Source organism: Hyaena hyaena, unplaced genomic scaffold (assembly GCF_003009895.1).
Source record: "Hyaena hyaena isolate Hyena2069 unplaced genomic scaffold, ASM300989v1 scaffold_612, whole genome shotgun sequence".
Classification (NCBI taxonomy): domain Eukaryota; kingdom Metazoa; phylum Chordata; class Mammalia; order Carnivora; family Hyaenidae; genus Hyaena; species Hyaena hyaena.
The window spans coordinates 851,722-866,852 of NW_024081246.1; the positions used below are offsets into that span (position 1 = coordinate 851,722).

At 48.8% G+C, this 15,131-nt stretch overlaps 1 protein-coding gene across 4 annotated transcripts in view; it reads right to left on the reverse strand.

Moving 5' to 3' along the window:
* RNASEH1 (ribonuclease H1) overlaps positions 1–11,605 on the reverse strand; it is a 28,698-nt gene extending 17,093 nt beyond the window's left edge. For 3 of the 4 annotated variants that reach the window (XR_005532700.1, XM_039257364.1, XM_039257363.1), the window contains exons 1-8: positions 11,409–11,605; positions 10,422–10,537; positions 6,929–7,087; positions 5,006–5,105; positions 3,869–3,923; positions 3,236–3,320; positions 2,532–2,656; positions 1,195–1,313 (exon numbers count right to left, since the gene is read on the reverse strand). Coding sequence is in view for 3 of the 4 variants with exons in the window: in XM_039257364.1 (XP_039113295.1) it covers positions 1,212–1,313; positions 2,532–2,656; positions 3,236–3,320; positions 3,869–3,923; positions 5,006–5,105; positions 6,929–7,087; positions 10,422–10,537; positions 11,409–11,539 (873 nt within the window). In the remaining variant the exon portion in view is untranslated. Of the gene's footprint in view, positions 1–1,071; positions 1,314–2,531; positions 2,657–3,235; positions 3,321–3,868; positions 3,924–5,005; positions 5,106–6,928; positions 7,088–10,421; positions 10,538–11,408 lie in introns of those variants that run through there. The other variant, XM_039257362.1, reaches the window with a different exon arrangement.
* Between the last annotated feature and the right edge of the window lie 3,526 nt (positions 11,606–15,131).

Sequence of the window (15,131 nt, forward strand, 5' to 3'; positions counted from 1 at the left end):
GCCTGTTTCAGTCTGTGACTCCCTCTCTCTCTGACCCTCCCCTGCTCACGCTGTCTCTCTCTCTCTTCTCTCCTAGAAATAAATAAAACATTGAAAAAAAAAATTAAAAAAAAAAAAATAAATAAATAAATAAATAAACGTTAAAGAAAAAAAAAAGCGTCTGGGTCCTGCTGCCAACTCTCAGGAAGCTCAGAGGACAGGAGAAAACGCTGCGCTGAGCCAGGAGGGTGGCCGTGGAGAAATCTAGACCGTGGGGACAGCAGGGCAAGTGGCCCAGGCTCCTAACAGGGAGACCCTGTAAGGTGACCAGTAAGTGGCAGGAGGCCTGTAAATGAAAGAGACTTAAGCAATACCCAGTTAAAGACACACGTAGACAAGGCTGAATTACTACAAAGAAACGCAAAGAAGTCATTTCTATAAAAGTCAGGATGAATTTGGGAGGGAGGGCGGGCTGTGATTGGAGGAGCACGTGGAGAACCTTCTGGGGTGTCTGGCAAAGTTCTAGTTCTTGCCTGGGAATTAACCTTACAGTAATCGTAATTCAATGAGCTATACATTTGTGTCATTTTTTTGTACGTTTTAGTGATAAAACAAAGTAGTAAATAAAGGTAAAAGTAAACAATTATATCAAACTTTAACCTTCACAGTGCTTTTAAGACAAACAGCTGAAGAAATTTTCAAAGGTTGCTTTGTGCATCTTGCTGTGCCGGTAACTGTCCCTCTCAGCGGTCAAGGAGCCAGGACCACGTCTGCGCAGGCCTCCCTCGCACACGGGTGCCCGGCCACGTAAGACCCAGGCCACGTAAGACCCAGGCCACGCTCTCTCGGCTGAGGTGCAGGCCCAGCACTGCCCGGCTCTACTCCCCGGGGAGGGACAAGTCAGCCCAAACATTCTGAGACTCAATCTTGCCGACTATAAGTTAAATGAACACTTTTAGAACACTTCCAATTTCCTGTCTGCTGAATTCGTGTCTTATTAAGTCAAGTCCTACAATTTGTCCAGACAGTTATAAAACTAATGAGAACAGTGTCCAACCCAACAGAGCAGAATGCTGAAATCTCAAACAATGCTCAAATCTCAGAGGATGTTCAATTTATTACACACTGAACCACTTTTTATCACAGGGAATCACAGAATGACTTTCTGATTTGTTTTTCACATCAGTAAGGAAAGGTAAGAAAACCGTCACTCACTCAAGCTTTCCCAAGAATTAAAAGGACTTCGTTCTGTCTTCAGACTGCTTAGCCCCTTCTCTTGCTAATCTGTCAGCTTCTTCATTGCCTGTGAATCCCGAATGGCCAGGAACATGCATCTGTTAAATAAATTGTTTCCTTTTATCTTCACTGGTTTTTTACGTAAGCAATACACGAGTGTACCCTCACTGTAAAAACTGCGACTGCTCCCAGGGGCGGGAGGAGACAGGACTCAGCCGCCCTCGGCCCTGCCCCGACACAGTCCAACAGCACAGCCTGCGGGCCCAGGGCACCGTGCAGTGAAGGCGTTTCCAAAGCTCCCCTTCTGATTCTCCACCAACCTGATTTTACTGTTGCCTTTTTTCCCACTGAATGATGGAACTGGAGGGCTTTCCAGGCAAAACACACTAGTACAGACAGACACCGACCAGACGTATCCAACACACACACCTCGGAAAGGGATGTTAAGTATGTAACCACTCGTCATATCTACACTGCTGAACGGCAAATTTAAACCCTACTTCACCAAACTGCCCCCAGTGGTCCTGGGGAGGGAGGACAATGTAGGGTTCAGACAATGCTGGTCGTTTAACGTGCTCGGTACTGCTTTAACAGTCTTAATAAAAACTATAAGAAAAACAGTTCCGGGGCACCTGGGTGGCTCAGTCAGTTAAGCGTCCAACTCCGGCTCAGGTCATAATCTCATAGTTCGTGGGTTCGAGCCCCACGTCGGGCTCTGTGCTGAGAACTCAGAGCCTGGAGCCTGTTTCAGATCCTGTGTCTCCCTCTCTTTCTCCGCCCCTCCCCCACTTGGGCTCTGTCTGTCTCTCTCAAAAATAAAGAAATGTAAAAAAATTTTAATTAAATTTAAAAAAGAAAAACATTTCCACTTTGGAAAAAAGTTATGTTACTAAAGTCTTGATCACACTTTATTTTTTAAAAATTCCTTATAAATTCACTTTATCTTGAGATTATGGATGATTCCTAAAAAACCAAAAATGACTGTCACAAGTCACTTTAGCAGCAAGGAGGGGAGCCCAGGCCAGGCACTAGCAAGCACCGCTAGGACAACAGAAAGAACACCAAGCATCCCTCATTCATTCACACCAGAAAGGTGTGCTCTCCACACGATCACGCCAACAATACGCAGTGTGACTTCTGTGATGATCAAGGGCCCAATGTGTCCCGACTGCAAACACGTGCTATGACGCTAATTGCATGGAAACTTACTTTCACTCAAGTCGTTAATCCACTCACAGAAACCACCGATCTCTCAGTTAATTTAGAACCTCTGGTCCTGACGGCCCGGGGACAGGTCGAGCTCAGAAAACACTCACCCACTGGATGTCCATGCCGCGGGTCAGCTGCTCCAGCGCCACAAAGTCCTCCTTGTTGATCACGTCCTTCCCCGTGCTGGTTTTCCACCCGTTCTTCTTCCAGCCTTGAACCCAGTTAGTGATCCCTGTGAGAAACCCACACTCGCGGTCAAGCCGGCTCCAATGGCCTGGTCTCTGCTCCTCCCCAGACTCCCTCCTACACCCGCTTCACTCTTCCGTCTGGCGTGTGCACACCTGCCCACACGGGCCGGCCTCCGGCCCAGGGCACAGGCCTGGCAGGCTCGCCAGCTCATCCCTGCGCTCGGACTCATGCTGACCCACAGCTCCTGGCCGAAGAGGCCACCTCCTCCACCTCCCCAACCCCCCACCCCACGTCCTAAACACAGAACTCCCCGAAAGAGCCGTCAGCCCAGCCCCTGAAAGGTACTTATGCACGTTTATGCTCCAAGGACCACGAGAGCAGGGACACACCGACCCCACTGCCCTGTGCTCAGTGCCTGACACACACCTGACTGTGGGGCATGCAGCAGAGCAGAACTGGGCTCTAGAACCTCATCTGTTCCCTGACACCTGACAAACCGAACGTGGTCCCCACTTCCCGTCTGTGTCCTGCCCCGATGCGATCCCTCTGCTGCAGAAGGGAATTCACGCTTCCCTCTGTGCTTACTAGGAGAACACCGGAGAAGTACAATATGAGAGCTTACCATTTATGGTAAACATACTGTCCGTATACAGAACCAGCTTCTTGATGTTCTGAGCCTTCGCTTGCTCGATGGCTTTGCAGGCTGCCTTGAAGAAAGCAGTCTGTCAGCATGCTACAAAGTTCAACCTCACTAATGTTTGAAATCACTCCACCATTTAAATGGTCTTTCTCTGTGCTAAGTGTAATGCTTATACTCTCTATATGAAATATTGCTACACATACAGTTGTTTGCACATTTTTGTGAAATCACTTCAAAAAGTTTTCTGGAATGGGGCGCCTGGGTGGCGTAGTCGGTTAAGCGTCCGACTTTCTCTTAGGTCATGATCTCACGGTTCGTGGGTTCGAGCCCCACGTCGGGCTCTGTGCTGACTGCCAGCTCAGAGCCTGGAGCCTATTTCAGAGTCTGTATCTCCCTCTCTGACCCTCCCCTGCTCACGCTGTCTCTCTCTCTCTCCTAGAAATAAATAAAAATATTAAAAAAAAAAAAAGTTTTCTGGAAAAATCTCTATCTGTTGCAGTTATTAACCACAAACTAAGTTTCTTCTAGACCCTGAGTATCTTGTGCACATAGTGTGTACGCAGCTCATGGCCACGAGCGACTCATGATCAGTGGGAAAAGTGTCTGACAACTTACATGAATTTCTGCTCTTTGGTTGGTCTGCCGCCCGGGAAGCCTGATGCCCATGTTCCTAGTTTCAAAATGATACAAAGGAAAAAGAAATTAATTTAAAAAGCTAAATCTCAAAGTGATTCCATAAGCCTCTCAATGGAGAATAGGCCTATATGTTTTTTACACATGAAAACATCATACAAAAACATAGCCTTTAAAAATCAAATTGACAGTACTAACATCTCATGGAAAAGCATCATGGGCTGGTCTGGTAAAGAATACTGGGCCAGAAGTGAAAAGCAAAGTTTTATTTCTGGCCCTAAAATACTGAGCGTCTGGTCTCGGATGAACACTAACAAGTTCGCCACCTCTTACAGGGTTCAAAGCTAAAACGAGATATTAAAAGGAAAGCACCCTGTAGACCACAGACGGAGAGAAACGTCAAGCCTCACAATTACTTAGCAGCTTATCTTACGTCATGCCTAACCCTGCTGTGGGCGCCTGTACGTGACCCCCCGGCTCCATCCTGACTTAGCGCCTTGTGGAAAACGAGACGCCACCCCAAGCTCACAGGTCTTCAGAAGAGTCGTGGGGACATGCTGGGCTCCAAGTCTGGCGGCCTGCCCCTGGGATGTCCTTCCCAAAACTGGCCCGCGGGGGACGTGTGACTTACCTAGCGGGGCAGGGAGGTCACCTGGGCAGAAGGTGCTGTCAGTGAGGAACAGACACGCATCAAGACTCGGGGCCAAGTGGGGCACCAGGGTGGCTTAGTCGGTTAAGCGTCCGACTTTCGCTTAGGTCATGATCTCGCGGTTCGTGGGTTCGAGCCCCGCGTCGGGCTCTGTGCTGACTGCCAGCTCAGAGCCTGGAGCCTGTTTCAGAGTCTGTGACTCCCTCTCTCTCTGACCCTCCCCTGCTCATGCTGTCTCTCTCTCTCTCTCTCCTAGAAATAAGTAAAACATAAAAAAAAAAGACTCGAGGCCAAGAAAGCAACACTGAGGCTTCCTCCCGAAGGACGAAGCTGCCAGTACCGGCACAAACTGAAGCTCACTCTCCGCCACCCCTGCCAAAGCCGTGTGCCAGGTGGCCACGTCCCGGGTCACGCCCTCACAAGTGTTGGACTATGATTCACTTAGATTTGAAGCCCTTTTGTTTACTCACAGAGGATGGCCCGGTCCCCAGTAAACGCCAATTCCCGCGCGGGCCCTCCTGTGCCCGTTACTGGAGCAGCAGCCATCAGTGTAGACAACGACATAGTCTCCTGGAAGAGGGATTCCGTGAGCATCACTGGGTCAAGAGCACAAACACTGAGATCCACTTCAGACTTGCTGAGCTCACGGTCTCACGTTAAACAGAGAGTATCGTTCGAGGTGGGCGGGACTTTCTGTCCGGAAAACATGAACGATTCCTGACCTGCGCGCTAGAAGGTCTAGTCCCCTGACAAATGTCGGTCTAATTTTTTTTCTAGTATATTTGCCTCAAGGAAACAATGGTGGCGTCTTTGCTTCTTTCCCTCAGAACAGAGGGTCTGATTGACATCCCAGTGCTGTAAAGAAGGCGGCAGAAAAGGACGGATATGAGGCCGCTCTAGGGCCCCAGATGTGACCAGAACACGCTCAGCAGGGCAGCAGGAGAGGTCAGGTTGGCAGGTCTTACAAAGCAGGGCTGTGGGAGTAAACAGACGCCTTGCTCTAGGAGTTGTTCGTCGGAAGGACTGCAGGCTGGACGAGGCACAGGGAAAGGGAAGAGGAGGGAAGACGTAATGTGACAGAACAGCACGTTCCCGACCAGAGCAGGGCTGGGGATGTGAGGAGGTAGGGGTGTGGGGAACAGGGGTGTGGGGGGACAGGGGTGTGGAGGACAGGGGTGTGGGAGAGCAGAGGTGTGGGGGGAGGAGGGGTGTGGGGGACAGAGGTGCTGGGGGGACAGGGGTGCTGGGCCAGAATCCTTGGTCCAGAAGAACTTGACGCCTTCAACACAGCTGCCTTGCTGCTCACTGAACTGTCCCCATTGCAAGGACCTATCAGGCACTGCGCTGGGTGCCACCGTCCCTCAAGCCACTGTTAGTAGCTCAGAAGTGGCTCATCTCCCAGTCACTCCACTCCATGATTCTGACTACTGCTGGCAAATGACCCATCAAGAACATCTGGGTTTTTTGTTTTTTTTTTTTTTACATAACTAGAAATTTGATTCATAGTTTTTTATTTTTGTTTTTTTTAACGTAGGCTCCCTACCCAATGCGGTGCTTGAACTCACGACCCGAGATCAAGAATTGCATGCTCTACAGACCGAGCCAGCCAGGCGCCCCGATTTATACATGTGCGATATAGCTTGACAAAACATTTTCTATTGGCTTTCCCTGAATTAAATTATAAGATGGTTTATTCCTGGAGAAAACCTGGAACCACAAATACAGTGATTTATATAAAAATGCTACTTACTCCTATTTTCTGTTCATATATCTAAAAACCAAAAACGAGCTTTATATACCATGAGTCACTAAATATAGACTGATTTCTAAAGTTAGAGGTAGAGAACGAGGTAACATCATTTACAGTCTGCAGAGGCCAAATGTACAAGTTGTAGATAGTGGAGCTAAAAAAAGAGCGCTGTCCAGGCCCTTTCCTATTGGAAGATGATGAAGCCTTTGCATTCTCTCATACTGACCTGAAATCCTGCGTGCAGGGAATACTGACAATTCAGAAGACTGCAATGCTCTTCATTTGTACACCACACAATGGTTTTCTAATGAAAGTCCAAAGTTTTAATAATTCTGCAGTCTGATCAACTATAAAATAGTAACCTCAGATTTTTAGATAAACTTTTCAGGTAAGAATGAAAATGGGGGCGCCTGGGTGGCTCAGGTCATGATCTCGCGGTCTTGAGTCGGGCTCTATGCTGACAACTCAGAACCTGGAGCCTGCTTCCGATTCTGTGTCCCTCTCTCATTCTGACCCTCCTCTGTCTCTGTCTCTCCCTCAAGAACAAACATTAGCTCAAATTTCCCCCATTAAGTGAGAATAGTTTTTACACCTATTTTCATGATTATTACATAGAACATTTAAAGATCCAAGAAAGACATACCCATGTAAGCAAATGTGTCTTTGCCGACTGCAGGGACCGGTTCTGCGCTCTGTTTCATATGCTTCGCACACGGTTCTGCATTTTCATCTCCGTCCAAACGCTCACGGACTCGCTTGCTTGCTTTCACTTGTGATTCTTGTACGTGTTCATTTTCCTCCCCTGAAAGATAGAGTCTACTCAAAAACCCGGAAAAAAATGAACACAAAATGAAATGCTGAAAAATCCAGAAATTCCGTAAGTCATTTATTATCACCAAATCCGACTTAAATACCCTGTGTAGCCCTGTAAAGAGGAAAGGGCTTCGGGCAGCCCACGTCATCTCAGATTCTGATGTCCTATGAAATTACTCTGAATTTGTCATGATAAGCTTGATAAGGGCGATTTGAAGGCTAGAGCAACATTTCTAGTAAAATAGAGATCTGGTTTTGACAGAGACAGAGACAGCACGCGTTCTGAAGCCTACAGGGACGGCCAGCAGTGTGCGAGTCTGAGGGACTCCTTCCCCAAAAGAAACAAGGACCAAACTTTCATATGTAAGATCAGTGGCATCTGTGGCCCAACACCTCACCCCTACTCTAGACACTTCAATTCCATCAAGGCCAAGTTGAGACCCTCCAGGAAAGTTAAGAGGGTTAACTTGACCCGACAGAAACAGGTCACCACCTGGAGAAAGGAAAGTAGAAACCAAACAGCAGAGGGACTGAATCCCTTCAGGGCGGTAGCTGCAGAATTTTCTTTCAGGGGAAGGGTGAACTCAGGATTAATCCTGAAGGGATTCTCATACTCCCTCACGCTATGTGGGAGCAGCTTTTCCTACATTATCGTTTTATGGAAAGGGGATAGGGGCATAGAAGGAGTCACTGACTGCGTCTCCAAAATAACAACTAAACCCAACACTGCAGAGTTCACTTTAAGCTCTAAACCCCTAAACAGGGATGGAGAAATGGGGCTCTAGCATTGACTGAACACCCACCACACGGGTGAGCTTCTCAACCCACACTTGTCAGAAGGCCGCGATGGTCATCAAGGCCAAATCTGAGTCAAGTCACCACAGAGAGCAATGTATGGTATTTCCACTCTGCTACATTTACCTTGAAAATATAGCTCGAGGTACTTTTGATACGTAAAACCCTAAACAAAAGCACAGGTCAAAGGGTAATTCTGCAAAATCCTAATACTGCTATAAACACACTGATTTTATTTATAGTAACAGAGTTAAACTGGCATGAAAGTTTTTACCTTTTTTTTAAGGTTTTGTGTGTGTGTGTGTGTGTGTGTGTGTGTGTGTGTAAGGTTTATTTATTTATTTTGAGAGAGGAAGAGAGCATGGCGGGGGAGAGGGAAAGAGAAAATCCCAAGCAGGCTCCGCACTATCGGTGTGGAGCCTGATGCAGGGGTTGAACTCACAAACCATGAGATCATGAGCTGAGCCATAGTAAAGAACCAGACTCTCTGCTGACTTAGCCACCCAGGTGCCCCTGGCATAAAAGTTTTTAAAGTCCAGATAAGACTGAAGGAAAAAGATGGGGCACCTGGTTGGCTCAGTCGGTTCCGACTTCGGCTCAGGTTATGATCTCATGGCTCGTGGGTTTGAGCCCCGCGTTGGGCTCTGTGCTTGACAGCTCAGAGCCTAGAGCCTGCTTCGGATTTTGTGTCTCCCTCTCTCTCTGGCCCTCCCCTGCTCACGCTGTCTGTCCGTGTCTCTCTCTCTCTCTCTCTCTCTCAGAAATAAATAAAACATTAAAAAATAAAAAATTTTTTAAAAGGCTGAAGGATAAAGAAACCATGGTTGTCAGATAATTTTCCCTTCACAACAGTGTGTTTTTCGAGTAAGTTAACCCTAAATCAGCTTACAGAGAGCGATACGGCAAATAACTCAAAAATCTCAAAATAAAAATATAGGTCACATTAAGGGAAAAATTAGGAAAGGAGTTAACACTTTTGCTTTGATACATTTTTGAACATTAAAAATGTTAAATCCCAATTTTTATACAGAAGTCACTAAATAGGAGGTCTCTGTAAACTTCTAAGAAAGGTGACTCATAGACATAAGGAAATGCCTTCCCTTAGGATGTAGAGTATTTAACAAACTGAAACATATCAGAAGAACTGATTAGTTAAAACGAAAGAGCAGTGAAAAGGAGGTATTAAGAACCCAACTATGACAAGAGCCATACTTCCAGATTTGGAAGAGGACCCAGGGCACAGCGGGGCCGCCAGGGGAATTATAACAGTGATCATAACACCTAACACTAGGGACACCGGGGGGCTCAGTGGGCTCAGCGGGACTCCTGGTTTCAGCTAAGGTCTTGATCTCACAGTTCATGAGTTCGAACCCCATGTCAGGCTCTGTGCTCAGAGTGCGGAGCCTGCTTGGGATTCTCTCTCTCAAAAATAAATAAACTTAAAAAAAAAAAGTCTGTGAGTAAAGCTAATGAAACACCGCCTCTTCAAAGTCGGTTAAGGTATACAGTATACCTCTGACCACCATGGGGAGTTTAACACCTTGCGCAGTCGAAGATCTGAGTATAGACTTTGACTTCCCAACCACTTAACTACTACTGAGAGCCTACTGTTAGCTGGAAGCCTTACTAGTAATGTAATCAGTCAATTCACACATATTTTGTATATGTCTTATAGACTGTAGTCTTAGAATAAGCTAGAGAAGAGAAACTGTCATTAAGGAATCTATAACAATAAACGGATGTAATAAATGTTAGATAACCAAGTCCACACATACGCTGACCCATGCAGTTCAAACACGTGCTGTTCAGGGTTAACTATTTTAAAATTTTTGTGCTCTGAAGCAGACCCCTCAGTCCCACGTACTTGATGTTCCTTATACTGGGACTTACGCTTCAATTAACTATGCTTTCTGCAACAAGTGACATTGGGGAAATTCGACCCTGTGACTGTCCTACACAAAAAGGAAACACCATACAGGTGCGCGCACTGAGGCAAACTACGCTCACCACTTTAAAACTGCAGCCCAGTCAATTCGATGACAGAGTAAGTATTTTCTTTTTCTTTTTTAACTTCTGAGAGAGAGAGAGAGAGGCAGAGTGAGCAGGGGAGGGTCAGAGAAGGAGACACAGAACCCGAAGCAGGCTCCAGGCTCTGAGCTGTCAGCACAGAGCCCGACGTGGGGCTTGAACCCACCAACCGTGAGATCATGACCTGAGCCAAAGTCAGACACTTAGCCGACTGAGCCACCCAGGCGCCCCAGAACAAGTATTTTCTAAGAGATAAAGTTAAGCATAGTGAGGACAGTGAATGGAACAGGAGGCTGGTGTCCTGGCTCGTCTCTAATTCAGACACTGACAGACTCACTAAGCTAACCTGCTTTCTGCCTGTCTCCCCACCTGTAAAATGGTAAAATGGAAACGACTGTATCTGCTCTGTTTGTAAGGTAGCTACACAGATCAAGTGACTCCGGGGCTATGCGAGGCTCTGAACAGGTTAAGACGCCACGACGGTGAGAGTGGCTGACTACCTTCCGGTCCATCCGGGCTTGCCGGCTTTCTGACAAAGGCCCAGGCCTCCTCCTCTGTGGCAAACTTCTTAAATCTGGCAGCAGGAAACCGGTCCACCTGGGCTCTACATTCGTTCCTGGAATAGAGCGCAAGGTTACTTCTTCCTCCCTCACGAATCCTCTTTTTAACAGAGTCTGAGGTTGGGAATGTGAGAAAGGTCGGGGCTGTCAGCTCCGTGGAGGCAAACTGTTTGTGGCTGTCGTTCCTGTCCCACACTTCACCCTGCGGCGCTATGTCCCGGCCAGACGGTGCGCCGGCCTGGCAACAGTTCTCCAACCTCAAAACTTACTGGGGTTCGTGGGTCTTTGAAACAGAAAACCCGATTAACGTTTCATTACAGCAAAAAGGTGAACCTCGGAGCTGCCGCTGCCTCCGCAGCACAGCTGCACAGGTAAACAACTGTGGACACACACACACACACACACACCAAACTTTGGTGTCCTATGGCGGGGCGAGTCCTGGCCGTGGAATCCGAACACCTGCATACAAGTCCTACCCGTATCACCTACTCGCCACGGCTACTACACCTGAATATAATTAACTCACCTACCTCATAGGGTTGTTACAGGGACCTAAATTTAGGTTTGGAAGAATTGCTCTTTTTAAAGACACAGGGAAGATTCCATTAGATACTATCAGAGTTCCGCTACGTGTAAGCGCTTGGAAATTGTTTCACTGAAACAGAAAGGAAGGACTAAGTCGAGGGCCCTGGTCACCCTGACACTATACGTGGCATCTCTGATAGCGCCCACAGAAATGGGACGGAGTCACAGCGTCCGGCCGGGGCCGGCGAGCCGACGCCGGCGGAGACGGGCTCGGGGCTCCCACTGCGCTGCCGGCCGCGGGCTCCCCGCGCTGCCCCCCAGGCCGAGGGCCGCGAGCTTCGGTGACAGCCCGCCTTCCTGCCGCGCGGCTGCCGGAGGCGCGACTCGGCGCCGCCCACTCACCAGGTCTGGAAGACCCCGGCCTTGCGGCCCCTCCTCACAGCATAGAACATGCCGAGACCGCTGCAGCCGCGGGCGCTGCAGCGCACGGCGACCAAAGCGACTCTGCGCGCAATGCACAGTAACCGAGTCATCACTCACTGCCGGCCATCGCCGAACTCTTCAGCTCTGCGCCTGGCGCTGCCGGCACACAGACCCAGCTTCCGCCGGCGGCGCTGGGAGATGACGCACGTCCGGCAGAGCTGCAGGGGCGGGGCGGGGCCTAAGGACCTAAAGCCTGCGCGTTGCCGGCTCAATTTCCTGGACGTCGGGGAGAAAGTCGGGCCTGGGCCGTCCCGGGAGGGGCGAGGCCTACGGAAGTGGGTAGGGACTAGGGCTGTGTCGGCTAGAAGTGCACTGTGAGCGGCGGCACAGGGTCTGGGAGGTGTTGGCCGGGCGGAGCCGACTGAGGGGCGGAGTCTAGGGCGGTACTGTGTGAGGGGCGGGGTCTAGGGCCAAGCGGAGTAAGAAGCGGAGAGTGGGCTGTGTGCGCATTGCGGTACCGCATGTGGGCGGGGTCTAGGTGGTGGGAGCGGGGCGGGGCCGCCTAAAGAGCAGCGGTCTGGGAGGGGTGGGCAGGGCGGTCGGGGGCGGCACCGCGTGGGGGGCGGGGTCAGTGGGGGCGGGGCCGGGCTGAGTGGGAGGACGGGGTCAGTGGGGGCGGGCGGGGCCGGGCTGAGTGAGGCGGGGTCAGTGGGGGCGGGGCCGGGCTGTGTGGGGGCGTGGTCTAGGCGGCGTGGGCGGGGCCGGGCTGAGTGGGGGCGGGGTCAGCCTGGGCGGACCCGGCGGGCCGGCGGGGATCCCTGCCCCCTGGGCATGCTGTCAGCGTTCTCCCGAGACGTGGCTTGCCCTCTACTGTTGCAGCGGCGGGAAAGACGGGCATTGCGCGATGGGAAAGAGAGCCGAGGCCGGAGGCAGGGCAGCGCCTTTCCCCAGGAGCGCCCCCGGCCGACGTGGATGTGTGATCCTTAATGCGCTGGGACCCAGGGAGCGAATTTAGTTGAAAAGGCAGTTCCTTAGAATTCTGGCCGATGTCTGACTGTGCTCTGGAAGCAAATCAACTTCTTTGTAAAGTCCTGTCCACTGGCAAGCCTTGCTTTTCAAATTAATTTTAAATGACTTTAATTTTCCTTCGGTGTTCAGTTCGGGAAATCTTAGCGACCGGCTAGCGCGCGCCGCCCAAGCCCTGGGTGTGCAAAGCCGGGGAAGGCAAGCCGAGCACCCAGGCCCCGCCGACATGGGCACGTGGCCCCGGAGACCACAGCGCCCAGCCGCCTGTTTGAGAAGCGCGTGCCAGACCGGAGAGTGAGACTGTGCCCGGGAGGGGGGGCGCCGGGGGGCCAACACACCGGCCCGGACCGTGGTTTGGGAGGACAGTCCGTGCGCTTGCATCAGGCACAGAGAAAGAAGGAACACCAAAGGGGAGACAGTTCTTGCTGTGCTCAAGGCTGTTCTTGCCTGTGAACTCAATGAGCATCCACTGAAAAAATTTCAACTTCCCTAATTTAAATTTAAATTGGCTATTCAGTTCATTCCACATTCCTCTTTTTATTGCACTTCAAGAGACCAGTAACTTCTTCTAAAAATTGCCCTGGGGCACCTGGCTGGCTCAGTTGGAAGAGCATGTGACTTGGCCTGAGCTCAGGGGTTGTAAATTCCAGCCCCATGTTGGGTGTAGAGATTACTAAAGAAAATGCATAAACTTAAAAAAATAAAAAATAATAAAGAAATTGTCCTTAAAAATCATTAATGATTGATCATGATATCTCTTTGCAGGTAGAGATGAACCCCAGAGATGCCTGTCCACCACTCACAGGGTGACTGCAGCCCCTCTTTTTCCTGCAATTCATTCCCTCTTCCCCCAAGGCCTTGGGAGCACCAGTGGCCTCTGGATGAGCACAGGGTAGGCTTCGGAAAAGTTATTGCTACACTTGCTTTCTTCAGAAGCAGCACTGGCTCATCTTTTCCTAGTGACACAGGTTAAGTTATGAACACAGAAGGCTCCGGAAGAAATGATTGCAGACAAGGAGGCTGAAGTGGAAGTAGATCAGGGTAGTGAGTCAAAAGCCAGAGTCTTCACTTTAAAACTCTGAGCTGGGATAGTTGGTCGAATATGAAGTGTTGATAAGTACAAGTCATAGACACAGCGGTGCCCACAGTGCTCCCTTGGGGAGGGAAGAGGCTGGGCCCCTGTAAAAGTGCCATCGACAGCTCCTGCTCCCCCACCCCCAGCTTGATCTTGGCGTCACACCTACTTGGGACATGCTTTTCCATATAAATCGGCTGGCTGTGGTCCTTTGCCATAGGACACTTATCAGCTGTATGAAGTTGTAGGTTAGAATTTTATGACTGCATTAGGAAAATTACCTGTGTGGCTTTCTCTACTTCCAAAACGTTTTCCTCCACCACTTCATTAATTGATTACTCATCTGAACATCTTTTCTATCTTTTTTTTTTTTTAATTTATTTCTAGGAGAGAGAGAGACAGCGTGAGCAGGGGAGGGCCAGAGAGAGAGGGAATCACAGACTGAAACAGGCTCCAGGCTCTGAGCTGGCAGTCAGCACAGAGCCCGACGTGGGGCTCGAACCCACGAACCGCGAGATCATGACCTAAGCGAAAGTCGGACGCTTAACCGACTAAGCCACCCAGGCACCCCTTTTCTATCTTTTTTAAAAAACAATTTAAATGTTTTATTTTTGAGAGATAGAGAGACAGAATACAAGCAGGGGAGGGACAGAGAGAGAAGGAGACCCAGAATCCTTAGCAGGCTCCAGGCACTGAGCTGTCAGCATAGAGCCCAACACAGGGCTCACACTCATGAACTGCGAGACCATGACCTGAGCTAACGTCAGACGCTTAACTGAGCCACCCAGGCGCCTCCCAAAATTTTTTCTATCTTAATCTCAAAGTTTATGTGATTTTACCTATCCTGGGCAAAAACGGGCCCATTCTCTTTATGGTATTGAGTACCGGCCCAGAAGTCAGTAAGACTCCATAGCATTCAAAATAAGTGAACTCAGTTTCATTGACACACACTATGGACGAATATTAGCAATATGATACTAAGTGAATAAAGCAGGTACTGAGTGGAAAGATGACTTCCTTCTTAGAAATCTAAAAACAGCTAAAATGAAAACATGTATTCCTTGAGTTACACATGCATGCAGAAATCAGTAAGTCTAAAGGAAAGGAAGAGAGGGGAGAACGTGGTCTTCCTTTAAGCCAGACATTACTCATATTTTCAAAAGGTAAATCGATGCTACTCTTCTCACTTTTCTGGAGGGAAAATCTAGTTATTTTAATAAAATATATTACTTATATTAACTTGAAGTATGTTGATTATTTTAGTGAATAATTTAAATTTTTTCCCATTTTCTGTTTTATATGGTGAATATCAATAGTCATAACCCACCAAAAAAAATTCTTCAAAGTCTTCAATAATTTTTAAAAGTTCAGAGTCCTGAGGCCAAAACCCTAGGAACTGATGACCTAGAAAATAATTATAGATCAGCACAGGAACACATGTAAAATAATATATTCAAACTGCACATTTATAGTTCCAATTTACATTTTTCCTGAGAGTTGTGGGGGTTTTTTAATTGTTTTTTGTTCTTTTTTAAAATTTTTTATGTTTTATTTATTTCTGAGAGAAAGAGACAGCATGAACAGGGGAGGATCAGAGACAG